The 26,977-nt window shown below is 42.9% G+C and overlaps 2 protein-coding genes across 7 annotated transcripts in view; one reads left to right on the forward strand and one right to left on the reverse strand.

Moving 5' to 3' along the window:
* Positions 1-6,539: 6,539 nt before the first annotated feature.
* The window catches only part of CHEK2 (checkpoint kinase 2), a 34,459-nt gene continuing 14,021 nt past the window's right edge, over positions 6,540-26,977 (reverse strand). For all 6 annotated transcript variants that reach the window (XM_054695220.1, XM_054695217.1, XM_054695218.1 and 3 more), the window contains 9 exons: positions 25,163-25,216; positions 23,608-23,669; positions 18,228-18,324; positions 15,833-15,919; positions 14,894-15,057; positions 14,551-14,666; positions 13,074-13,159; positions 7,620-7,700; positions 6,540-6,789 (listed from right to left, as the gene is read on the reverse strand). In XM_054695220.1, coding sequence (XP_054551195.1) covers positions 6,700-6,789; positions 7,620-7,700; positions 13,074-13,159; positions 14,551-14,666; positions 14,894-15,057; positions 15,833-15,919; positions 18,228-18,324; positions 23,608-23,669; positions 25,163-25,216 — 837 coding nt within the window. In that variant the 3' untranslated portion in view covers positions 6,540-6,699. The remainder of the gene's footprint in view (positions 6,790-7,619; positions 7,701-13,073; positions 13,160-14,550; positions 14,667-14,893; positions 15,058-15,832; positions 15,920-18,227; positions 18,325-23,607; positions 23,670-25,162; positions 25,217-26,977) is intronic.
* On the forward strand, positions 22,677-22,970 carry LOC119244806 (ubiquitin-fold modifier 1-like). The gene has a single exon (XM_037510799.2). The coding sequence runs from the start codon at positions 22,711-22,713 to the stop codon at positions 22,966-22,968; it is 258 nt and encodes an 85-aa protein (XP_037366696.1). The 5' UTR covers positions 22,677-22,710; the 3' UTR covers positions 22,969-22,970.

A 26,977-nucleotide genomic window follows, 5' to 3' on the forward strand; every position in this document is an offset into this window, starting at 1 on the left:
ACCCAGCCCCGGCGCGCACAAACACTCCCGTGGAAACTGAGGCGGGCAGGCTGCGGAACCGAACGCACCGCGGAACCGCGCGAGGCAGAGCGTGAAACCGAACCCGAACCCGAACCGCTGGGTGGATGCCGCCTCGCGGGCGCTGGCCAGCAGCCGAGGCCCGGCCCGGCTTGCACCGACGGAGTTTCACAAAGAAAGTCTCCCGGCCCGCGCCCCTCACGCACTCACCGGCGCCGGCGCCGGCGGCGACTCGGGCTCCCGCCGCCTCCGGTTCCGAGCCGGAGTCAGGCCCGGGGTGGGCTCGGGCGCGGGCGGCGGCGACTGCTCCATCCCCGCGGGGCCCGGGCCGCGTCCGCCTCGAGCTAACGGTCCCGCCAGCTAGGCGCGCGCGCCGGACCCGCGCGCCATGTTCCCGCCGTGCCGCGCGCCGCCGCGGGACCCCTCACCCCCTCCCCGCCAGCGCGCACGCGCGCGCGCGCCCGCCGCGTCCGCGCCCCGCGCGCCCCGCGGATGCCGGCGCCCCGCCCCCAACCGCGCGCGCGCGCGCCCTCGCGGCGCCCCGTCCCCCGCGCGCACCGCGGCGCGCCCTCCCGCGCCGACCGCTGTTCCCGACGTCGCGCCCACCCCCGCCGCGCCCGGCCGGCCAGGCCCGAGAGCCGGCGGTTCTGCGCTTGGCTCAGCCGCCTGCCGCACTGCAGACGACCCAGCCTGAGCCCCTTCTGCGGCACCCCCTAGCCAAGGTCTGGGGCGAGAGTCTGGAACAGGGGAGAATGACGCTCTGGAGTGTTGGGGTGAGGGCGCCGCTGATGCGCTCAGGTCCCCGACGTGGAGGTGTGCAACACGTGCGCAGCGGAAGGGGCACAGGGAATGCCCACAGGCCTGGAGAGCCCCAGTCAGGGGAGAAGCTTGAGTTTGCGTGTTGTTTCTCCGCTCAGTAGCGTGATTAAGGTCAGGTCTCTGGAAGACTGTTTGTCCTTTAAAAAGTTCGAAAACTTAATGGATATTGGGAGCACTCCGTGTAATAATTTCTATACAAAGTGTGGACAATTCACCTCGAACTTCACAAGCAGTAAGTGGATAACGAGACCCCTGAAGTAGTTGTGTTCAATGGTTGAAAACCAAGGGCTCTCGAAAAGGGAAATCTGGGTTTCAGATCTCACATTCACCTTTGCAAACTGGAGTCTTGCACAGGTCGCTTGGCAGAGCCAGAGAGCTTTGATTTCTACATCTGCAAGGGGGAGAATGGGTGGGTTGACATTTTTCAGATGATGTGTGTATGTTCTGAGCACATTGGCTCCTGGCTGGCACCAAAGCTCTCCAGATTTCACTGGTATAATGCCAGCTCTCCAAATTTCACTGGTATAATGCCAGTGGTGCAAGACTTCCAAGACTCCCAAAGTTTAATGAAAGGGACTGTGCTCCCAAGCACTGTGGTATAATTAGCTGGGAGGGGTTTCCCCAACCTTGGTGCCTAAGGGACTGTTACTTCCCACATTTTCACTTTCCATACTCTGCCCCAATCCTCTCTGAAAAATCCTCAAGTTGGCAGAAAGCCAACAGCAGAGAATGTTTTCCCTATGAGGAAAAAAGACGTCTTCAAAGGTCTTTTGGAGTTTGTAAGTGGTTGCATATATTAGGCTAAACTTTTTCAGATACAAGTGACAAACCAGTTCAACCTGGAGTAAAACAAAAAAGGGAACATACCTGATCACTTTCCTAAAAAGTCCTGGAGTGGTAGCTGGATCCAGGTGCAAGCAATCTCAGTTTTAATCTAGGCTCTGCTTCACTCTGTGATGACTTCATTTTCATTCCACTCCCACCACATACCTGACCTGAAAACCTGAAGCTGTTTTCCTAATATTTCCAGCCAAAGACTCAGGATGGACTTGAAAGTGAGCAAAACTGAGGGGAACACTCATAGTTTGTGAGTTCTTCACCTGTGTGCTCATAATTGAAAGACATGGCTCAATTTCAGGGTGCAGCAGCAACAGGATTTATAAAGGGAGGTTGGGATGAGTTCCTGAAGCCACAAATGTTCAGCTTTCCTACCCCAGATAGGGGTAGGTAGTCCACCAAAAGCTGCTCATGCAAGGTAGTGTTGTCCCTCTGTGAGCCTGGAATAGGTGGCACACAGGCAAGCAGTGGAACCAGGATCCAACTAGCCTATGGCTACTGGGGGTAGTCCCAGGTGCTGCTGAGGCAGCACGGCAACAGCTTCTCTCCTGAAGCCCAAATCTCCCTCCTGAAGCAGAGGTCAAATTTCTTTCTGAAGCTTCTTCCAAGCTGAGTGTAGTGCCAGCAAGGCACAGTGCAGGTCCTCTATTGATTCAGGCAGATGGGTAGAGGAGTCCTGGAGCCGTCAATGACTTTTTCAGGCTTTTGGTGCTCTTTGTACACCATTTGTAGTGAGGTAACCAGCTGCTGGGTGGGCAGGGGTGCTGGGGGGGCCAGGAGGCTGACAAACCTCTTAGCCCCCGGCGAATCTTTACTCTTTCTGAGCTCTCTGGCATTCTTTCGTGGTCTCTTCTGCACCCCACTGCATGGTCCTCTGCCGCCCAGTCCTCTGCTACCTCAGCCCTTATATGCTCAGTCTCCCAGCTCAGCTGTGCCCACTTAAGCACAACCACCCATGCTCTAGGTACCACCATTAGGCATGCGTATAAGACCACATGTATGGATCACTGATGCTAATGGCAGGATGGTGGAAAAAACTGCTAACTTCAATTTACCCTACACTGAGTAGGGTAAATTTACCCTACCTCTTTTCCAACCCAAGTCTCCCAAGCAGTCTCAAGCCTCTCCTCTCAAGCCAGCTCTGTCCCTCTCTGAAGCTAGGGCTTATCTGCCTCCTCAAATCTGATTGGTCCACTTTCCAAACCAGCTGTTGCCAAGACTTAATTGGTGCTGGGCCAAGCTTGAACCTAGTTGATGCCAATTAGGTTCAGACTTGTTTAGGAACTCAGACCTATTAGATTCATTTTCAAAACCAGCTCAGGATTCAAAACCCAAACCCTGATCATGTGTCCTTCCTGCCCTGTACTGTCTCACACCAGAGCTGCTCAGATAAACTCTGCTGTATCTGAATGGTGCTGGCCATCTTCAAATCTGACCCACAAACCTCCAATACCGTGAGGTTTTTCCTCTTGCATGGAACGTCCTGCCTATTCTTCAGAAGGGAGGGGAGTTATTTCAGCCACTGGGAAATGCCCCTCAACCTCTACTTCCACCACCAGCCCAAGGCTGACCTGGCGTTTTCCAAAACTGCTTTGTTAAAGGCATCTCGATAATTCACCAATTTTGTGTGCTCCCTGCAAGACCTGAGCTGATATTTCCTGGCTCAAGAACTTTTTAAAAAATATGTATTTATGCACAGAACAACTAGGGTGTAGGCCAAAGGTGCAGGGTGTAAGAAGATTCACCAGAGACAGAGTGGGGAGTAGAACAGGCAGATCTACTGAAATACACTGCTAAGAGGAGCAGCAGACAGAGTGGTCTGCTATATGTGGGTTAGCACCCTGACCAGGGATGCAACTCAGACCATAGCAGTGATAGCGGATAGTGCCAAGACAACCCCTAGGCCCTCTCAAGAACTTCCTATGACTCCCTCTGCCTACTTATATGGCCCTCCCACCTTTAACAATAGACACCAACATTGATGGATTCCTTACCATATGCCAGTTTTTTAATTTTTTTTTAAAGATTTATTTACTTATACAAGCACAGGGTACAGAGGGTGAGAGAATTCACCAGAGCCAGAGCAGGGAACAGAACAGACAGAAGGAACAGGCTGAGGGGAGCAGCGGGTGCCAGGAGAGGTCTGCGCGCCATGTGGGACCCTCGCCCGGTGGCTGGGGATCGAACCGACGCTGCAGAGGCTGCGGGCAGCTTCACAACCCAGCGCTCAACCGCTGCGCCACCGGGGAGGCCCAGTTTTTAAATTTTTTTTTTAAAGATTTACTGGGGTGTAGGGCACTGGGGTGTAGGGCAGGGAGGGGTGGTGGTGATGAGCAGATTCACCAGAGACAGAGTAGGGAGCAGAACAGGCACATCTACTGAAATATACTGCTGAGGGGAGCAGCAGCCAAGACAAGAAAGGTCTGCTGTGCCATGTAGGTCAGCTCCCTGGCTAGGGATCGAACTTTGGCTGCAGTGACAATTGATAGCTTCATAGCGCTGAGACTTAACCCCTTGCACCACCAGGGAAGCACCTATGCTTGTCTCTTTAAATGTGCTTTCCACCATTAGCTCCTCACAAATACCATATGAGGCTAGTACTCTTATTGTACTCGTTTTACAGATAAGGAAATGAAAGCAATTTGTGCTTTCCCAAAGTCAAAGTCAGGAAGCGCAAAGAACTCAGATTAGCACAATGTTGTTCCTACCACCAATGTTGGTATCACAGTTCCATTTGCTACTATTTCAAAGTGTTGTAGGGATAAATGGAGTTACTCAGGCTCTTTTTCATCTCCCACCACCAGTCTCTTACAGCCACCACCTGTGGTCCTACTTTCCACCCAGGTTTCATTGCCCACATGTTGGTGAAAAAAAATTCTTGAGAGCACAAGCATGGGGCACATGTAAACACCCAGGGCTGAGAACCCTGAGCATGGGGCGCACATGCCTACGATTACAAACAGCAGAGCAAGAAGCCGGAGAGCACAAGGCGTGCAGACCTATAAGTACGGAGGCCCTGGGTGGAAGACCACTATGAGATTGCAAGGGAAAGGAGGAGGGAGAGGAGGAAACGGGAGAGTAAGAAACCAGAGGGAGCGAGGTGATCACGGGCTGAAGACTCAGTTACTGCCTCTCCCTGCTTGCTGGTCTGTCTGTACCTGGTCCCCTGTTCCAACATTAAAGGCCTGTCAAATCTACTGAGGACTCTGAGATTCTTTTCTGTTTGCCTGAGTCCACAATGAACCTGCCCTGTGCATGGTTTAGTGCCCCACATGGCCACCACTAGCGACAGTGCAAGATGTACAATGTAAGGAGCCTCTAGGGAGCTCTTCAGCTCCCTATTGGGGGACAGGGAGATACCTTTACCATCTTCCCTGTCCCCATGACTTCATGAGATTGGGAAAAAGAATTTCCCAAAGAAAATTAAAGTAACGAAGTGCATGGTAGGTGGCCCCAGGTCAGCAACAGATGTCATCCCATTGATAATTTTTTTCCTATGGCTGTTGTTACAAATTACCACAAAGTGGGTGATTTAAGAAAGACAAAATTATTCTTAGTTTTGTGGTCAAAATTCTGAGATCAGTTGTACTTGGCTAAAATCCAGGTGTAAAGGATTTGTTCTTTCAGGAGGCTCTGAGTAAATAACTCATGTCCTTGCTTTTTCACATTTTACCGGCTGCCTGTATTTCATTTATGGCCCCATCCTCCATTTTCAAAGTGTATCACTTCATCTCTTCTGATGGACCCCTCCTGTGCCCTCTTAACAGAAACATTGTAATAACATAGGGTCTACCTGGATAAAACTCAATCATTTTCCTCTCAAAAGGCTTAGCCTAATCACATCTTAAAAGTCTCTTTGACATGTAATGGAATATATTCATACATTCTGAGGATTAAATGAAAAAATCTTTGGGGAACATTGTTCAACCTACCATGGTAGATATAATCAGAGGGAGTTACTACAAAGTGCTCTGGAAACAGAGAAGTGTTGACCTCACGCCCCAAGAAACCACAGGTTTCAGATTAAGTATTCAAATGATCTTAAAACCCATCTAATTTGGCAATCTCAGCCTCATTCTTTAAATGTGCAAACCACCTATATACAAATTATGTGCCCCCTGCACCAGGCCAGCCAAGTTTCGGAATGCTTGTACATTCTTTTAATGGAAATCACCAATCACCACCTCTATTGTCTGGGGCAAAAGCTGTGTACCCCAATCCTGCTGGCTGGCTCACCAGTAGCATGTGAATCAAGGTGCTAGATTCAGGGTATGGCAAGCAAGTTCCAAAATTCAACAGAAGAATCAGAGGATTGAGAAGAGGCCTGGGGCCTTCCTGGTGGTGCAAGGGGTTAAGTTTCAGCACTATGAAGCTATCAGCAGCCACTGCAGCAGGAGTTCAATCGCTGGCCAGGGAACTAACCCACATGGTGCAGCAGACCTCTCCTGTCTCACAGGACTCTGCTGGGTATTATGTTTAATACAGTTGATGTCCCATGTCCCCTTCCTATTAATCAAGTAAAGTTTGAATCTTAACAACTTATATGACCCTGTGGTTTCTGCAATTATGGGCCTGTATCTTTAGGAAGGCGAGGATGAGAATTTAAAACTGGTGTGTAGAATACGCACCAAGGTACCTACCATTTCTTGAGGACCAACCATTGTCTATAAACCCCACTACTAACCTCGCTGTGCCCCTTTCCCCATAACTTTCCAAGAGCCTTTAGAATTTGTATGCAACTCACCCAGGTTGAGGTCAGGCATACAGCCTGAGCAACTTGCTGATAAAAGCAAGGTGGGGCTCCAAATGAAAGGCACACAACTTCAAGTACACACACACAAAAGGCATGTAACTGGAGAGCTGATCATCAAGCAGAAGCCCAAGTTCCAGGTTCCATTAGAGTTTTAATTGTGCATTAATGATTATGGAAAGAGCAATTGTTCCCAAAATCGAAATACAAACTACAAAAAAATGGGTTAAAAGAAAATGACAGCAGGGCTCATTTCTCGTGTGTTCAACCAGTGCTCATGAGAGAGCAGCACACACAGCCAGACGCTTTGTGGTGTTAGCATCCTCTGCTTCCTCTTCAAGATGACGCTTTTGACTTGTGGAAGGCTGGCGATAAAGGAAAAAAGAGAGCTGTTCAAAGAAAACCACTGGCTTCTTTAAGATGATCAGTTTCCTAAGATGCTTCTGGTAAATTTGGGACATTCCATGTGAAACTTCTAGTACCATAAATTACAGATTGTCCTCACTGACATCTGAATCCCCATCACACCTACCACTGCCACCCCAGATTCCAACAAGCTTATCATAATGACAGTTCTCTCCCTTGTGGCCTCTAACTGCTCAATGATATATACTGAAAGTAAGCAGTATAACCAGTCTCCTCTCAATAGTCCTCACCTAAATTATGGAGTTTTAAAAGGACTATAATACCTCTCACTGTAAGAAATACTCTCACTTGCAGAGATACTCCTTTGTGGGAGAAATAATCTCTTTATGTCTTTTATAAAACTACCAGAAGCAACTGGGAAGAGGAGTGTTATCATTCACCAAAAGAAGGCAGGAAAGGAATGAACAGATACTAATTTAGATTTACAAAGGCTTTAGAAGAATAAAATTTTAGTCAATAAATCATGAATCACTTGCCCAAAGTTAAAAACTTTTCAACAAATGTAAAACTGAGCCTCCAGCAGTCTTCTCATCTTGGCTTGCAGGAAACATCTTGAATGAAAATCCCTTGCTGTGCTTCTCTACTGCATTAAACATACTTTCCATTATCAACTCTAAGGGTGCTGGAGTAGATCAAGCCAAAACAAAGTATCTAATTACATGCATCCATTAAAAATGTTAAGCAATTGCTACTAAGGAGACTATTCAAACTCATGGCCCTTGCTCATCAGCATTTCAAACTGCACTACATTTAATGAACATTGGAATACCTGGGCTGAAACTGGGGATAGAGCTGTTGACTTATTTTCTTCAAATAGCAAATTATGAAACTTTCTCTTCATGTCCTCATCCTGTGAAGAAATGAAAAACATAAGCAAGCTATGTCTGAGGGAAGCAAAGTGCCTAGAAACATAGAGTTAGGGTGCTGCTGGCAATAGAGAAGTGAGCTGTCTGTCTACCAAGAGACATAATCTTGCCAAAGCTCCAAGCTCCACATATTCATCCCCTCTACATTCCTGGAATCATCTAAATACCAGCAGACAGTGCTCAACAGACACTGGCCGAATCAAATCCACAGGTCAAAAACCTCTCAGGTTGTCAGAGAACCACAAATCCTAACAGTCAAAACTTTCAGGACCTGCATTTCATCTCAGATCCTGAGATGGGAATCAGGACATCAGAGGCTACAACTTCCCAAATCTTTCCAGGTATCCCTTCCCACTGATTAATAAAATCAGTTTGTGGGGCCACTGTAATAATCCAACCCAGCACCCTAAGAAGAGTCACCCAGCAAGTGCTGTACAATTGGCCTGAAGTACGTCAAGCCCACAATATCCCAGATCTTAGGTAATGACAAAGGAAGATGAGACGTCAGTCACTCACTCAAGTATTGTGTTCAGAGCAATGCAGGTGTTTCTTGCTGCTGAAGAGAGAAATGATGAGAGGCAGACTACCCAGATGTGTATGAAGGTTACTCCAATATTCCTGGGCATTCATACTACAGGATACAAGGATTTGCATCTGGCCCTGAGAGGTGACCAGGTGCAGCTGCCCCCACCTTTGACAAGGTGAAATATCCATGAATAGGATTGTGAGCTTTGAGGCTGAAAAGAAGCCCATGTCAGTCATTCACTCAAGTAGTGTGTGCAGAATACAGACCCAGATATGACTGATTCCAGAGTTCCATGTAATTTCCCATACAACCCCCATACCACTCCTCCCACTAAGCCAAGTGCATCATGGTAGGTAAGGGGAGAGGATATAGGAGTGAAGGTTCTCAACATTCAGCAATTTGACAGATAAAGACAAATTGTAGTGCTCAAGAATTCATTTGCCTGTTTTACATCCAGCGTGAGTATCACCTGCTTCTATCATTATTTATTGAGTTACTCAGTGTAGCTCCCTAATGCCCATTTTGAGCGTGCCAAGTTGATGTGGATTCCACTCTGCACTCTCCCTTAGGATCTCACTTCTCAAGCAGTGCCACTCCCATAGGCTCTGCCCTTATTTTCTCCTATTCCTGCTCATAGCCTCCACCATGAATGTCTGCCTTGTCTATCTGTCCACCTTACTTACCTTCTCATTCACTCAAGGAACAAATATTTCCTAAACAGCCTTAGAAGTCAGACCCTGTCTCACCTGTTGTTCCCCTCAGCAGTGTATTTTCAGTCAATCTACCTGTCCTGCTCTCTACTATGTCTCTGTTGAATCCTCTTACCTCCACCCCCTCCATACACACACACATCTGGCCTATACCCCAGTTCTTGTATGCATAAATAAATCTTAAAAAAACAAAAAGAAACCTGCACCTCTATGTTTGTTACAGCACTATTTACAATAGATAAGCTATGGAAACAACCCAAATGCCCAAAAATAGATGGATCAAGAAGATGTGATATATATACACAATGGAATATTACTTAGCAATCAAAAGATAAACTTATGCCATTTGCAAAACATGGATGGAACTGGGAGGAATCATGCTCAGCAAAATAAGCCAGAAAGAAAAAGAAAAATATCGGATGGTTTCACTTATAGGAGGAATGTAGAGCATCCAAATAAGGGATCAGGGGGAAAAAAGTTATTATAATAAAGTGGAAATCAAAATCAACAAGCAACTATAAACCAGAGACATTTTGTAGGGGGGAGAGAAAGGAGTAGGATGAAAACAGGGCTGGGAAGAGCACAGGGGACTGTGGTGATGGTGCACGGGTGAACTGGTAGTGGGAATTTCATGGGGACTATAACCAAGATGAGAAAGCATACATTGTAAAAAAAAAAAAAAAAAAAAGAAGAAGAAGATGTAAAAAATATATAAAATTAAAAAAATAATAATTTTGAAGGAAAAAAAAAAACACAACAGTGTATCTCCTCCCCAATTTATATATGGAAGCCCTAACCTCCAGTAATGTGACTGTATCTGGAGAAAGGAGCTTTAAAGAAGTAACTAAGTCAAAATGAGGCTGCTGGGGCCTCCCTGGTGGCACAAGGGGTTAAGTCGCAGCACTATGAAGATACCTGCAGCCACTGCAGCACAAGTTCGATCCCCAGGCAGGGAGGTGACCCACATGGCGCAGCAGACCTCTCCTGTCTTGCCCGCTGCTCCCCTCAGCAGTGTATTTCAGTCAATCTGCCTGTTCTGTTCCCCACTCTTCTATGGTGAATCCTCTCTCACACACACACACACCCCTCTGGGCTGTCCCCCAATTTTTGTATGCATAAATAAATAAATCTTTAAAAAAACAAAAAACAAAATGAGGTTGTTGGGAAGGAGAGGGTATTAATACAATATCACTGGCATCCTCAAAACAAGAGAAAAGGGGCCTCCCTGGTGGTGCAGCGGTTGAGCACTGGGTTGCCAGGCTGCCCGCAGCCTCTGCAGCGCCAGTTCGATCCCCGGCCACCGGCAAGGGTACCACATGGTGCGCAGACCTCTCCTGCAGCCTGCTGCTCCCCTCAACAGTCTGCCTGCTCTGCTCTCCCCTCTGGCTCTGGTGAATTCTCTCGCGCTTCTGACTGTGCCCAGTGTTTGCATAAATAAATAAAATAAATATTAAAAAAAAAAACACAAGAGAAAAGACTGCAGGGATGTGACCACACAGAGAAAAGGCTGTGTGAGGACAAAGGGTGGCCACCCACAAGGCAAGGAAAGGTCTCAGGAGAAACCAAGATGCTGACACCTTGAAACTGGACTTCTAGCCTCCAAATCTCTGAGAAAATAGATGTCTATTGTTAAGCCACCCACTCTGTAGCATTTTGTCTGGCAGCCAGAGAAAACAAATAAGCCCATGGCGTCCCAGACCACGTAAGTCTTTATACCATCCTCATAGGGGCTAATAAGCCCGTGGGTACCTGAAAGCTGAGGGCAGTGACACCAGTCATCCCAGTGATGTGCCATACTAGGCATCCAGCCCTGCTACCCCATGCATCATACCACTCCACCAGACTGTCAGCTTCCCAAAGCCAGGCCTCCTCCTTAAACCGACAGTGCCTAACAGTGCTTGACACATGAACTCATTAACTGTCCTCTGACAGAATGAATGCATGAAGACATGAAACCCCAATAAAGTGCCCCTGATGTGGCAGTTCTTCAGTGTGGCAGAAGGGAGTTGACCACATGGCTATCTGGACCTGCATTTAAAAAAAGGCATCAAGGGGCCTCCCTGGTGGCTCAAGGGGTTAAGCACCACACTATAAAGCAGTCCGTAGCCTCTGTAGCACGAGTTCGAATCCCGGCCGGCCAGGGAGCAGCCCATATGGCGCAGCAGACCTCTCCTGTCTCGCCTGCTGTTCCCTTCAGTGGTGTACTTTGGTTGATCTGCCTGTTCTGTTTCCCACTCTGTCTCTGGTGAATCCTCTCACCCCCCGCATCTCTGGCCTGTACCCCAGCTCTTGTATGCATTAATAAATAAATCTTTAAAAAGAAAATAAATAAAAAATAAAACAAGCCATCAATAATGATAAGAAAAAAGTACTCATCAGGCCATACACAGGAATGTGTATCTATAAATATCCCTCCTTTGAAATGTCCACAATCTATTCAAAAACTATACATTATAATATGCCTCAAAGACAAGAAGGAAATAATTAATTTCAGGCAGTGACCATGAGGGAGAAAGTGGATACAAGGAATGCTCCTCAAACCAGATACTCTGTTTATGACAACACAGAGGCTGAAACTCACATTGCAAACACTCAATCTAGTGCCAAAATGAAAAAAAAAAAAAAAAAAAATTTGTTTTTTTTTTTTTTTTTTTTTTTTTTCAGAAACATTGAATTTTTCCCAAAATAAAACCAGATTGATCACTAGATGGTTTACTGGGGCAATTGTGTCCTTGTCCTCCTGAAATATTTACTCCACCTTTTGCTGCAAAAACAAAATGTGGACAAGAGAGGATTTAAGTGAGACCCCTGTGGCAGGGATGACTTTCACCTTTTTCTTGCTTGTTAATAATAGCTTTCTTTTGAGACAAAAAGTACAAGAAAAATAGGCTATGTCTATTCATAAACTTCGGGCAAATGCAAACCCTGTTCCCAGGTCCTCCATTTTTCTCAAAGCTAATACAGCTCCTCTCCATCCAGATTTGGTCCCCAAGAGTTTCCCTATTAGGGCACATGAAAAGACCCAAGAGGCATGTTTTTCTTTTTTCATCAAAATTAAATCCCCACATGCAAAGGGCACCCTTTGTTTCCAAATTCCTTTTCTCAAGGATCCTGCTGTTTCAAATCTGTGAGGTCTATTAAGTGCTAAATCATCTGGCAGATTTCTTGGGGGGACTGCTGTTTCCAGGGCAACAATTCAAACACACATATCTATTTTTTTCTTCTTTTAAGGATTTGTTATTCCAGCCCAAGCTGGCCTGAGCAAAACCGTTAGGGGTAGAAGGTTGGAAGAAAGCCTGGGACAGTCTTCCCAGAGTCCCAGAACACAGTGCAGAGACTGGATGGCAGAGGAGTTGCTGGACCAGTCATCCTCAGGGTAGCAGTCTCCAGTTCAAGTTCCCACAAAGTACAGAAAGACCAAATGAAGGGCAGCAGAGGTATAGGTGTGCTCATTGGCACGTACACTTAACAGAAGATCTGACATCCCTCAGGGATGATTAGGCCAACAAAGTCACAAAAGACTTCCAACTCTGGCAGCTGGAATGAGCTCAGCACATAATCTAATGGGAGCCACACCCCCAGCAGGGACTCGGAGGTAATGCAGACTTGAAAGGTGCAGGTAACAGTCTGCACCAATGACACACTTGTGCATCATGAACTACAAGTGGGACCCATTATGTCCAATCACTTATGCTTAAGAAATAGCTGGATTCTCCCCCAGGAAGGCTGCCCTCCTCTCCTTCCTCCTCCCCCTGCTTCCCTGATTTAAGACTGAAAATTGTATGTGAAGGGTTGAGGGAGGAGAGTTGAGGGAAGAAGGGACACAGCTTAGGGTGGAGACGCAGAGCTAGAACAAATTCTCAAAGGAACACAGCCAAATTGTAGACTCAGGGACCAAGTTTGGAACTAAGATAGCCATTAAGTGAACCTGTCCATCAAAGAGCCATCAGTAAAGTTGAAAAGGTTGCAGTCTCCCCAACAGATACACCCACATACACATGCCCCATATACCTTGAGCTTGATCTAAAGCAATCTCACTAAACAGAACAGACAAAGCAAATACTATGTGTTTTCACGCTCTTTTTATCTCTCAGATAGTTCTTCAGGTGCCCCATACCCACCTGAAGCCATGGGTGTCTTAAGGCTTCTTCTGTTGTAAAACGTGTCTTTGGATCCACTACCAACAACTTCTTGACAAGGTCCAGAGCTAGAGTATTAAGACAATTTGGCAAATCACAGTGAAAAGAAATAAGTACAATCAATTAGCTACATTAAAGTATGCCAGAATCATAGGTCAACATACAGAAAGAGGAGAGAGGGGCAAAGATCATCAGGAACTCAGCAGGTATGGTGGGCAGGACCCTCTGATCTTCCTTACTCACTCTCTGTACTCATCAAGAGTGGCCTGAGAACACCAAGAATTATTATGCTCCCCATGTCTCCATCACAGTTACCTCTTAACTCTGTTCTCTCTCTCGGTGTTGGACTCAAGTTCAAACTAATTAAAGCTGAACTTCCACCCAGTTCTACAACACTCACAGCACTCAGTGTTTTGGAACTCTCCCTAAGACCCGTGCATTGAAGGTAAGAGTTCCTAAGTTAAGGAGAGGCTCCTTGGAAATAACAGACCTCCCAGAAACAAAGCTGGACAATCAGCAACAAGTAGAGGCTGGCTTGAATACTGCAACCTTACTCCTTTCACTTACCGCAATAATCTGGACACTAAACACAATAATCTATGCTACATTATTTGACATTCAGTTTTAGTGTGGGATTTTTTTTCCTTTGGGATATACAAAGTTGCATTTTTAAGTTCTAAACCACAAAGTGACTACTAACATGGAGCTCTTACTATATTTACTTACTTAAAAAAACCTTGTTACTAAAAGTCAACTTACTACTTTGCTTAAATAGGTACCAGGCATTTGTGTATGTCACATTTAACCTTCTCAAAAACCCTTTAAAGTTAAGAGTTACGGTGCTCCCTTCACAAAAAAAGGAGGGGGGAAATGAAGACAGAGAGGTTAAGTGACTTTTCTGAGGGTCACAGAGCTAAGAAATAGCAGAGCCCAGACTTTAGCCTCTTTCTGCCTGGCTTTGGGGCTAATGTTCTTTTTTTTTTTTTTTTTTTTTTTTAATTTGTTTGTTTCTTTGTTTGTTTGTTTGTTTTGTTTATACATGCACTGGGTACAGTCAGAAGTGCAGGAGGGTGAGAGAATTCACCAGAGCCAGAGCGGGGAGCAGAGCAGGCAGACTGACGAAGTATGAAGTACACTGCTGAAGGGAGCAGCGGGTGGCAGGAGAGGTCTGTGCGCCATGTGGGACCCTCACCGGGTGGCCGGGGAGCAGCCGGGGATCAAACCGGCACTGCAGAGGCCACAGGCAGCTTCGCAACCCAGCGCTCAACCGCTGCGCCACCAGGGAGGCCCGGGGCTAATGTTCTTAACTAACTTCTTTTGTCTCTCAAATGGTGCAAAAGTAACAGAAAAGAATAAAAGTGACAGGAGAAAATAATCACAGGATTGAAAAAGAAACTCCCACCACAGCATATACACAGATTTTAGCAAAAGCAAATTCTTAATCCTTTTGTAACCATACCCTGCTCTGAGACCTCTGCCCAGATCTTGGGAACGAAGTTGTATTTTCCACTGGTGATCTGATCCTTCAGTGACATTTGATTCTTAGCATCAGAGAAAGGTGGATACCCACTCAGGCTTAATATTGGTAGAAAGAGAAAGGAAAATAAATCAAGTGGCATTCTCAGTGGCATTTGGATACACAGATTTCTTTTTCAGCATAATGAAAGATTAGATTTTTCTTTAACTAATGGTAAAAAAAAAAAAATGACCTAAATTATACACAAGTCCAATTATACCTGGACACGTATCTGATTGCACTGAATTACCTCCAACCAGACTCAAGCAAAGAAAACTTTTCTTACCAAATAAAAAGAATCACTCCCAAACTCCAGCAGTCTACAGCACGGTTATAACCAGCAGTCTCAAAGGAAACAAGAACCTCAGGGGCCAGGTAGGTGGGGGTTCCACATAGGGTTTTCATGAGAGAGGTCTCTCCCAAAATCTTGGACTGCCCAAAATCAGTAATCTAAAATTAAGGACAAAAGGGAGTCATTTTTAATGATCACAAAAAAGATTAACATAGTCCACAGGTTCCAAAAGACATGCCTGCTAGATCAGCTTCTATCCTACAGTTCTTACCTGCTGTTAATCTGGAATCTACAAATTCATGTCTAATAGTTGCGAACAATACAACTTATTTTGCTTAAATTCCAGGTCCAAGGAATCTCAAGACCTAGGTTTTCCAAGTTGTCTATGATTTTTAATCTTTTAAGAGGTTACAAATAGGCTTAAGAGGCTAATTGCTGACACTCTAGGATTCTAGTTAGATAAATACATGTGGTTCCTCTTAGCCCCAGCTTCTCAACCTTGCCTGTACCCTAGAACCATAAGGAGCCTGGGAAAAACATTTATACCTGGGTAGCAACTTCAAAGATTCTGAGGAAAAGCTTGAGTGTCATTATTTTTTTTTCATCAATAGGGGATGAGATTGAAAAGTGAAGCCAGGCTTGGGAAGCACAACTTTAGATGGAGGTAAAGGGGAAGACAGGGAATGTGATTCACTCATTTATCTAAAACCTTCCTCTTTCTCTCTGAATGTAAGTGACTTATACACAGTGGAACTCAATAAATGTGCATTAGAATCTGGATTGGAGCCATCGCACCAGATCTCTACAATAATTTTAAAATAATTTATTAAAGTTCTCAACCTTTTAATGCTCCCATTTTTTACTTGATTTATTTAAAAATTTTCTGAACAGAAACCTACTGTAGTTGTCACAAACAAAACATAAATTTATTACCTTTACCAGACAGTCCTCTTTTTGAGATGAGAGTAGAACATTCTCTGGTTTTAAGTCCCGATGAATAATGCCATTTTCATGAAGGTACTAGAAAAAAGGGATGGCGTGGACCTTAGATTTATGGATTAGGCACATGAACAGAGACAGACAGGCAGACACACACACATCTTACAGCTGGGTGAAACTATAAGCCATGTTATCCATACCATCTTTCTCAGAAAGATGGTGTCCTAGAAAACTACTGGGTAAAAGGGTTACTGTTTACAAATTTAAGGAAATCTCTGAAAAGCAGAAAAGGAAAAAGCAACTTATGGCAGTAGACCTTTTATTTCATGTTTTAAGATACTAAAAATAGCACATTGGCAGAAAATTAGTAATAAAAATATAAATGGGTGTTATAAAATATTTGGGGACCATTTAAAATAAACCACAAAAATTCCACAAAAGGGCCTCCCCGGTGGCGCAGTGGTTGAGCGCTGGGTTGCGAAGCTGCCCACAGCCTCTGCAGCGCCGGTTCGATCCCCGGCTGCTCCCCGGCCACTGGAGGAGGATCCCACATGGCGCGCAGACCTCTCCTGCCGCCCGCTGCTCCCCTCAGCAGTGTCCTTCGGTCCTTCTGCCTGCTCTGCTCCCCACTCTGGCTCTGGTGAATTCTCTCACCCTCCCGCGCTTCTGACTGTACCCAGTGCTTGTATAAATAAATAAATAAATCTTAAAAAAAAAAAAAAAATTAAAAAAAAAAAAAATTCCACAAAAATGATTTATGTGGTTTTTCTAACTCTGAGAATATTTTAAAGGGAATCTGTAAAATAAATATTTGTAAATTATCTGTTTAAATACCTAACATATTCCTAGAGACAAAGATTTAATCTTCAAAAACTTTATGGTATAAAATAGAATGTTGATGTATCTTTGTATTTTAATTATCACACACGGAGTCATTTCTCTAGAAAAAAATGTCCCCTATGGGCCTCCCTGGTGGTGCACGGGGTTAAGTCGCAGTACTATGAAGCTATCTGCAGCCACTGCAATATGAGTTCCATCCCCAGCCAGGGAGGTACCCACATGGCACAGCAGACCTCTCCTGTCTTGCCCGCTGCTCCCCTCAGCGGTGTATTTCAGTCAATCCACCTATTATGCTCCCTACTCTGTCTCTGGTGAATCCTCTCAACTTCCCCGCCCCCCTCCCTACATCTCTGGCCTACACCCCAGCTCTTGTATATATAAATAAATCTTTTCTTTTTTTAATTTCCCTTATGTCCACTGATCTGCACTCAATTCAACTTAACATTCTTGGCATAATGGAGGGAAATAAACTATTAAGAGAGTAAAGCACTGGTTAGGTGTTTATAGGTTTCAATTTCCTCTGGATATTCCTCTGGCCTGGAGCAAAAATTCCTCCAATACACTTTCACTGGGAAAGGAACCTAAAATGGGCAAGCCCAGGTAGATCAGCCCCAGGAAAATCTCCCTCAATCCTCACTTAATAAAAGAGAGGTTTCCAATCCTGCATTTTCTGTTTGGAGTAGGTTTTAAAGGAAGAAATCTTGGCATAGAGTTACCACAACCAAATTTGGTCTGAGAAACAATGATGGTCCTTGAAGCAGGCAGGGTGCCAGAGCTGTTCCTCCATCAATGTTTTCACCGGTAGTGAAAAGACAATGCCCATGCCTATCCACTGCAGGCTGCTATTTGTGGAGGAGCGATCTGTCACAACCACCCCAATTTGCCAATCTGACCCTCATATCTGCCCACTCCCACTCTGAGAAGTAAAGGGGATTTCTACAAGGATTGGACAAATGTAGGGAACAATGACCCTCCAGAATACCTCTAGGCTAAAGACACCTAGGACCTTGTGTTGATTTCTTTAACTCCCTCTTAAGCTGCACAGCAAGAACTTTCTCAAGTGAATCAGGGGAGATGTTTGCCAAGAGCAGAACACACAGACACACTGTTCTCTGGATTTGCATTCATGGTCCTTCAGTTTCTGCCTAACTCAGGAAGTAATCCCCCTAAAAGAAAGAAGGCTGTCGGGCCTCCCTGGTGGCACAGTGGTTGAGCGCTGGGTTGCGAAGCTGCCCGCAGCCTCTGCCGGTTCGATCCCCAGCTGCTCCCCGGCCACCGGAGGAGGATCCCACATGGCGCGCAGACCTCTCCTGCCACCCGCTGCTCCCCTCAGCAGTGTACTTCAGTCCTTCTGCCTGCTCTGCTCCCCGCAATGGCTCTGGTGAATTCTCTCACCCTCCCGCGCTTCTGACTGTACCCAGTGCTTGTATAAATAAATAAATAAATCTTTAAAAAAAAAAAAAAATCTTTAAAAAAAAAAAAAGAAATGTGTTAAAAAAAAAAGAAAGAAAGAAAGAAGGCTGTCAAAAGAACTGAGGGCTTCTCGTACCTGTACAGCCAGGAGCATCTGGTAAAAATAAAGTTTGCATGTAGCTTCCTTCAGGCGCTTATTCACCACCCTGTCAAACAGCTCTCCTCCTTCCATCCTGAAACACACAAGCAAAGTATGGAGCTCATTCCTGGTGGGGGAGGGGAGGAAGGGCTCACTTGGATAAATAATAACACAAACAAAACAAACTTATTAACACAGACAATGAGAGCCATTTTTATTCACTCTTGAATGCTATTTTTAAGGCAATGAGGTAATACATACCTCATCCACAATGAGGATGCCCCTGTTGGAAACTAAGGAACAAGAAAAGGTGGAAGGGGATCATTCTCCAGGATCGATCATACACTGGGACACAAGACAAACATCAACAGATACACCAAGATTGAAATCATACCAACCATCTTTTCTGACCATGAAGGCATCAAACTAGAAATAAACCATAAAAATAAGGCAAGGAACTCTCCTACCTCATGGAGATTGAAACCCACACTACTGGAAGACCACTGGGCTCATGAGGAGATCAAAGAAGAAATTAAAAAATTCTTCGAATTGAATGACAAGGAGGACACCAATTTCCTAAATGTATGGGATGCAACAAAAGCAGTAATAACAGGAAAATATATAGCAATAGAGGCTCACATCAAGAAACAAGAAAGAACTCAAAGAAACAACCTACTCTCGAAGCTCAAAGAACTAGAAAAAGAACCAAAAAAACCCAAAACCAGTAGAAGAAAAGAAATAATAAAAAATAAAGCAGAAATAAATGCAATCGAAACTAAAAAAACAATCCAAAAGATCAATGAAACCAAGAGCTGGTTCTTCAAAAAAATAAATAAAATAGACAAACTCCTAGCCAGGCTCACAAAGGAAAAAAGGGAGAAAGTACAAATAAACAGGACCACAAATGAAAGAGGAGAAATCACAACGGACACAGCAGAAATCAAAAGAATAATCAGAAACTACTATAAACAGTTATATAGAAACAAGTTCAACAATCTAGAGGAGACAGACAAATTCCTACAACTCTACTATCACCCAAAGCTAGATAAGGAAGAAATAGAACACCTAAACAGACCAATCACAAGCAGTGAAATTGAAATGGTAATCAAAAACTTCCCAAAAACAAAAGCCCAGGACCTGATGGATTTACAAATGAATTCTACCAAACATTCAGAAACGAATTAGTGCCTATCCTTCACAAACTCTTCCAAAAAATTGAGAAGGAAGGGACAATACCAAACACGTTCTATGAAGCCAACATTACACTAATACCAAAACTGAACAAGGACAACACAAAAAAAGAAAACTACAGGCCAATCTCCCAAATGAACACTGATCCAAAAATCCTCAATAAAATTTTAGCTATCAGAAACCAACAATGTATCCATAAGATAATTCACCACGACCAAGTAGGATTCATTCCAGGGACACAAGGATGGTTCAACATCCAAAAATCAATCAACGTTATCCAACACATCAACAAAAAGAAATATAAAAACCATATGATAATATCAATAGATGCCGAGAAAGCTTTTGACAAAGTGCAACACCCATTCATGATAAAAGCCCTTGAAATTCTTGGGATACAAGGAACATACCTCAACATCATAAAGGCCATATATGACAAGCCAACAGCCAGTATCATTCTCAATGGTGAAAAGCTGAAAGCATTTCCATTAAGACAAGGATGTCCACTCTCACTACTGCTTTTCAATATAATACTGGAAGTCCTAGCCAGAGCAATAAGACAAGAGAAAGATATACAAGGAATCCAAATAGGAAAAGAAGAAGTCAAACTATCACTATTTGCAGATGATATAATAATATACATAGAGAACCCCAAAAACTCCACAGAAAAACTAATTCAACTAATCATTCAGTTCAGTAAAGTGGCAGGATATAAAATCAACACGCAAAAGTCAGTAGCCTTCCTATACACAAACAATAAATCTGAAGAGAAATAAAAAAAAAAACCATCCCTTTTATTATCGAAACAAAAAAAATCAAATACTTGGGAATAAATCTAACAAAAGAGGTAAAGGACCTATACAAAGAAGACTATAAAACACTGTTAAAAGAAATAGAAGAAGACACAAAGAAATGGAAAGACATCTCCTGCTCATGGATTGGAAGAATAAACATTATTAAAATGGCCATCCTACCAAAAGCAATTTACAGATTCAATGCTATTCCAATAAAAATTTCAATGCCATTCTTCGAAGAAATAGAACAATTATTGATGAAATTCATATGGAATCACCAAAAACCCTGAATAGCCAAAGCTCTTCTGAAAAAAAAAAAGAAGGGAATGGAGGCATCACACTCCCAAACTCAAACTATACTACAAAGCCATAATCATCAAAACTACATGGTATTGGAATAACAACAGACATACAGACCAATGGAATCGAATAGAAAATCCAGAAATAAACCCACAGATTTATGGTCAACTAATCTTTGACAAAGGAGCAAAGAATATGAATTGGAGCAAAGAAAGTTTGTTCAATAAATGGTGCTGGGAAAACTGGGTCGCTACATGCAAAAGAATGAAGATTGACTACTACCTCACACCATACACAAAAACCAACTCAAAATGGATTAAAGAACTAGACATAAGACCTGAAACCATAAAATACATAGAAGGAAATATAGGCGAAACACTCCATGATATGCACATCAAAGACATCTTTACAGACACATCACCCAAAGCAGTGATAGTGAAGGCAAAGATAAACAGCTGGGACTACATCAAATTAAAGAGCTTCTGCACAGCAAAAGAGACAAAAACAAAGAGAAACCCCACCGACTGGGAGAACATTTTTGCACACAACACTAATGACAAAGGACTGATCACAAAAATCTACAAAGAGCTGATGAGACTCAACAAAAACAAAGAAAATAATGCAGTCAAAAAATGGGCAGAAGAGCTAAAAAGAAACTTCTCTGAAGAGGAAATGCAAATGACCAACAGGCATATGAAAAAATGTTCAACATCACTTGTAATCAGAGAAATGCAAATCAAAACTACAATGAGATACCATCTTACACCAGTGAGAATGGCACATATAAAAAAACTAGCAACAACAAATGTTGGCGAGGTTGTGGAGAAAAAGGAACTCTCCTGCACTGTTGGTGGGAGTGCAAACTGGTCCAACCACTATGGAGAGCTGTGTGGAGATTTCTGGACCTACTTAACATAGAGCTTCCATATGATCCAGCAATTCCACTCCTAGGTATTTACCCAAAGGACACAGAAACAGCAATTCCAAAGAGCACCTGCACCCCTATGTTTATAGCAGCACTATTTACCACAGCTAAGCATTGAAAACAACCCAAATGCCCAAAAATAGATGACTGGATCAAGAAGATGTGGTACATATACACTATGGAATATTACTCAGCATTCAAAAAAGATAAACACATGCAATTTGCAGCAACATGGATGGAGCTGGAAGGGATCATGCTCAGCGAAATAAGCCAGAAAGAAAAAGGAAAATACCGGATGGTCTTACTCATAGCAGGAATCTAGAAAACTTAAATAAGGGACCAGGAAAAAGAATAACTATAAGAAAGAAAATATCAAAATCAACAAACAACTATGAACCAGAGACACTCTATGGGGCGTGGGGGGTTGGAAGGGGAGGGATTGGGGTCAAAATAAGGGGGTTGTAATTGTATGGGGAATATAAAAATAAGGTTTAAATAAAAAAAGAAAAGGTGGAAGGAGTATGCAGTGGGAACTAGAGGCATGTGGGGAACTTTTAAAAGTCAGATTCAGATCATGCTCATGAAGTTGAAAGTAATTAAAATTTGATACACTGATAATTTACTTTTGTTTAAGAGAACTATTTCATATGCTCCATTTTATTTATTATAGTAGGTAAAAAGACAAAAAGGAGCCTTCCTGGTGGTTGCAAGGGGTTAAGTCTCAGCACTACAATACTACTGGTGGCCACTGAAGCACAAGTGATCCCTGACCAGGGAGCTAACTCACACAGTGCAGCAGACCTCTCCTGTCTCACCTGCTGTTCCCCTCAGCAGTGTATTTTAGTCAATCAGCCTGTTCTGCTCCCCACTGTCTCTGCTGAATCCTCTCCCTGCCCCCCACACCTCTGGATTCCACCCCAGTTCTTGTATGCATAAATAAATAAATCTTTAAAAAAAAAAGACATAAAGATTGCAAAATCAAATTCAGTAGATCAGAAGCAGGGCCCAGGTATTTACATTTGTATGGTACCCCAGGTGATTCTAAGGCTGGTGCAGAGGCGCAATCAGGTGCCTACAAACAGGTAACTAACTGCATTTGAACCTTGTTCCACCACTTCCCAGCTGTGGGATATTAGGCAAGTTTTTTAAACTCTCTCTGAGCTTGGTTCCTCCTCTTAAACATGATGGTTTTAAAAATTTAGAGAGATACCCCGGCGGAAGTAGGGCTACCGGGCATGCTTGACTTGGGGTCTCTACCCAGACCGGCTCCACCATGTCCAAGGTTTCCTTTAAGATCACGCTGACATCGGATCTGCGACTGCCCTACAAAGTGCTTAGTGTTCTTGAAAGCACACCTTTCACAGCAGTCTTAAAGTTTGCAGCAGAAGAATTTAAAGTTCCTGCAGCAACAAATGCAATTATTACTAATGATGGAATAGGAATAAATCCTGCACTGACTGCTGGAAATGTTTTTCTAAAGCATGGTTCAGAACTACGAATTATTCCTAGAGATCGTGTTGGAAGTTGTTAAAATCTGCTGCTTGGAAGGCTATGATGTGCCATACAGCTGCGATGTGCCATACAGCTGCTACATAGTGACGACAGAATGGAATGTCAACACAGGCCTCTTCAAGGAAATTGTTTTGGTCCTAACAACGAACACAGGACTTCATGGCCACTGAAATAAAGCAGCAAGCCAATGAAAGATACTAAGGTGTCACCACGCAACCTGGTGCTGTGATTGCCAACAGAAAGGTCCATGGGCAGATAATTCAGAGTAATCATACCTACTCGTGTTCAAGCAGCTCGTGCATCAGGTGCTTTGCTGGGGGTTTTCCAATCCTCGTATCATTTAATTCTTAAGACTCTGTACACAGGCATCGTTCTTATCCCCATTTAGGAAAATGAAACTTAGAAGTGAAGTAAACTAACCCATGAGAAGAGTGGGATTCAAACCAAGATTTCAGATCCAGAGTCTGGAACCTCTAAGCTACCTACCTTTGGCAACATTGGGGGGATTTTAGAATTGACTAAGCCTCCCACACATACTCTGTAAATCTCCCAACACATACAGACGGTTGGAGGATGAGAAAAGAAATGCAAGCCAGCATTAGACTCTTTGGCAGCTTTAGAAGTGTTTAAATGGAAACAATAAAAGTTTGCTACTTACAGTTCCAAAACAATATAATAATCTTTGGCATCGAAAACATCTTTAATCTTGATGATACAAGGCTAAAAGAAAAAAAAAGAAAAAGTAGTGAGAAGTTCCCAAGTAGAAAACCACAAGAGCAGGACTGAGAAACATGTGCCCAAAGGGTCAGGGAAGCCAAGACCAAGTACTTGGCCCCCTGCCTCAGGACACTTTGAAGTTTGAGCAGGGCGAAGGCAGAACAGAATGTCACTGGTGCCTCAGGGAGAATGTGCAAGAAAGACTCCCCCCAAGCACATCGTAGGTGAGGCATTGATCTGTGATCACACAGAAGACAGTAACAGAGAGAGTAAGGCCACGTCCCTTCCCAGTCTTCCTCCTCACTGACCTGAGCATGGGCACTCAAGGACCCCTGGGGGATCTTACAAGCAACAGGAATAAAGGAAGGGGGCCTGAACAGGAGCCCAATGATGCCACCAGATAGCAAGGCTATTCAGCTCCAGGAAACTGGAGACACAAGGAACTAGGGACCCCAGGTGACAAGATCCTCCTTTTTTTTCCCCAAGGGAAGAGGGAAATTAAAGTTTTATAAGAACTCTAAAGCACAGTTGTACATCAGAGAAAATTTTAAGTATTCATATATTAATCTTAGCAATATTATTAAAATACTCCCACCCCAGAAAATAAGGGTTCCTAACCCCAGATCTCTTGAATAAATGAGGCAAATCGAGGGAAGAAATGACAAGAGAACTGTTGCATTATTGTGTCTATGGCAGTGATTTTCTTCTTAGTTTCTACTTGTTTGGGGGAATTTGCAGAGTGGGGGTCAGGAGGGGTGATGTGAGAGAAAAGTTGTCTTTTTATTGTTTGAAAGCTAAGAACCAGAGCAAGATAATCCTTACTGGAAAGACTAAGTCTTATTTCAAGTTTAACTCCAGTGCTTACCTAGCTCATGATTTCATGGGGTCATAAAATAATGAACAGAAAGAACAAGAGGAAAAAGGGATTCAATCCCAGAATGAGCTGGGGACACTTTCCTTTGAGACAACTCATCCATGCCCCAAAAAGGTAAGAATATTTATAAACAATGAGATAACTGACACTATTTAATCAGATTTAAGAACACAATATTGTCATAGCCTTTAATTTATTTGACTTACTTCAAATGACGTAAACAGAAACCGGTACCATCTAAAGGTATTTAGAGTTGTTAAAACTTCAGCTATAATTAAACCAAATTTACCAAATTAGCAATGTTTTCCCAAACATAATCAGTTGATCAAGATTCTGTGAAATATAATATTTAGAAGACTTACCATGTATTTTGGCAAGAACTAATTCAATGGAAATACCACATAGTTATTTTACTGTAAATCTTGACATAGTGTTGTCTTCAAAATATCAGGGTAAAACTCTTCCCAGTTACATACATGCAGGTGTACACACATATACATATATAAACATATGTGCACACACTCACACACACACACAATTAAGGATCCCAGGTTTATACTAGCTTCATTATATTGAAATATTGTGGATTTAAATACGGGTCATATTTTACAGCAATACTTACATGATTTAGCTTTTTCAAAATTTCTATTTCTGTTTCAACATTGAGAGCTGGATCCTTTGACAAATAAAATAACATTAGAATTTAATAATAATAGCCAACTTTTGAAAATATTTATCATTAAACTTAATTGAGTGAAGGCTGCCATAACCAGCTCTACTCAGAGACATCAGTGTCTAAAAGTTGATGAATTAAGACGTTCACCTAAAATTAATCTGCAAAGTGTTTGGCAAACAGAAGATATTCAATAAATAAACAGGTCTGGTGTCAAGTTCTTTATTTAAAATAGTCACCTCACATAAACCTCATATTCCCATTTTACAGATGGGACAACTGAGGCTCAGAGAGAGGAAACCACTTGCCCCATTTCCCAGTCAGAAAATAATGTTTCCACTGATACCACTGATTACCTGGTAAGCTCTGCTTATCTCATTAGCTATGGAATTATTTACATTCATAAAAAATGATAAAACAAAAACCATAGACCAGCAGGCATTCAATTCACTGAATGAAGAAGATGTCAAGGCAAATTTCTAATAGAGCAAACATAGGTTCCATTTTCAACCACAGGCTGTCATGTTTACCAAGATTCTGACAAGCGGAAACTGCAGGGTACTGAAAACTGTTCTCTGTTACAATTCCAAAAGGATGAATCGAGTAACTCAACCTCACAGGCTACACCCTCCACAAGCAAAGAGGATATAGAATTACAGATTTATGTAAAATCGACTTAAGCTAAGCAGCCCATATGTTTAATTTAAAAGCCTTCTTCTTCCTGTAAGCCATTAAACTCATTACCGAGTCAGAGTGTACTCTGATGACAGGTCTAAAGAATCTAATATGATCTGAAAGATGAAATTAAGAAGTAAACTTTGCTCTAAGCTATTAAGAATCTGGTAGATATTTTCAACCCCCCAAAGGGAAACAAATTTATAGAGTCACAGGGGGAAAAATTTTATAACAAAGAGAACACAGAAAGGAAATTCCTCTTGCCATGTGAGAAAATGGCATTGTCTTGGGGGAAAAAAATTGATCTTTAAAAATGTTTAAGTATAATAGCCAGAAACAGCTGGCTGCAAAGAAAAATGTGATTAGGATCCATGATTTGCATTACTTTGTTGGATCATATGTAGAAAAACCAAAGCATCTGGACATGTTCCCTAAGCAGTAAAAGTATATTATGGAAAATGCAATAAAATGAATGGCTACTATATAAAAACTATTAAAATAATTTAATTAAGATTTTTTTTAAATCCAAAAACTTAAGCTATTCAAAGCCACATTACCAGGAAGAGCAAAAAATTAGAAATCATCTAAATGATCAACAGGAGAAATAGTTGAACTTATTATGATAAAGCTGATGAAACACTTATCATCAAAAAGGATGGACTGAGGGAAAGCTGATGCATTAATGCTGATGTGGAAAAAGAGAACACAAAATTGCATATACAATATGATTTCAACCATCTAAAAACATGAATTCATATGAACAAAGACTAAAACGGAGAAGAAAACTAAAAACAGCTGTGGGGTTACAGTGGCGGGATTATAGCTGAAATTTTTTTCCTGAGTTTCTTTCATTTATCGTAAAAACAATCTTGCAACAAGTAGGAAGGGAAGTGGGGAAGCTTCCCACTGTGTACACTATTAAGTACAAACAAATATTTTGCAACAAAATTATCTACAAGTAAGTTTCTAGATTAATTGAAGATGTTCAAATATTTTCAATGTTCTTCGATAACTCACAAATTCACATTATCTGAGAAAGAAATTTTTCCAAACGTTAATAATAGCAACTCTAAAATCATTTTGGGAAGT

Source organism: Talpa occidentalis, unplaced genomic scaffold (assembly GCF_014898055.3).
Source record: "Talpa occidentalis isolate TD23 unplaced genomic scaffold, MPIMG_talOcc4v2.1 talOcc4.14, whole genome shotgun sequence".
In the NCBI taxonomy this organism is placed as follows: domain Eukaryota; kingdom Metazoa; phylum Chordata; class Mammalia; order Eulipotyphla; family Talpidae; genus Talpa; species Talpa occidentalis.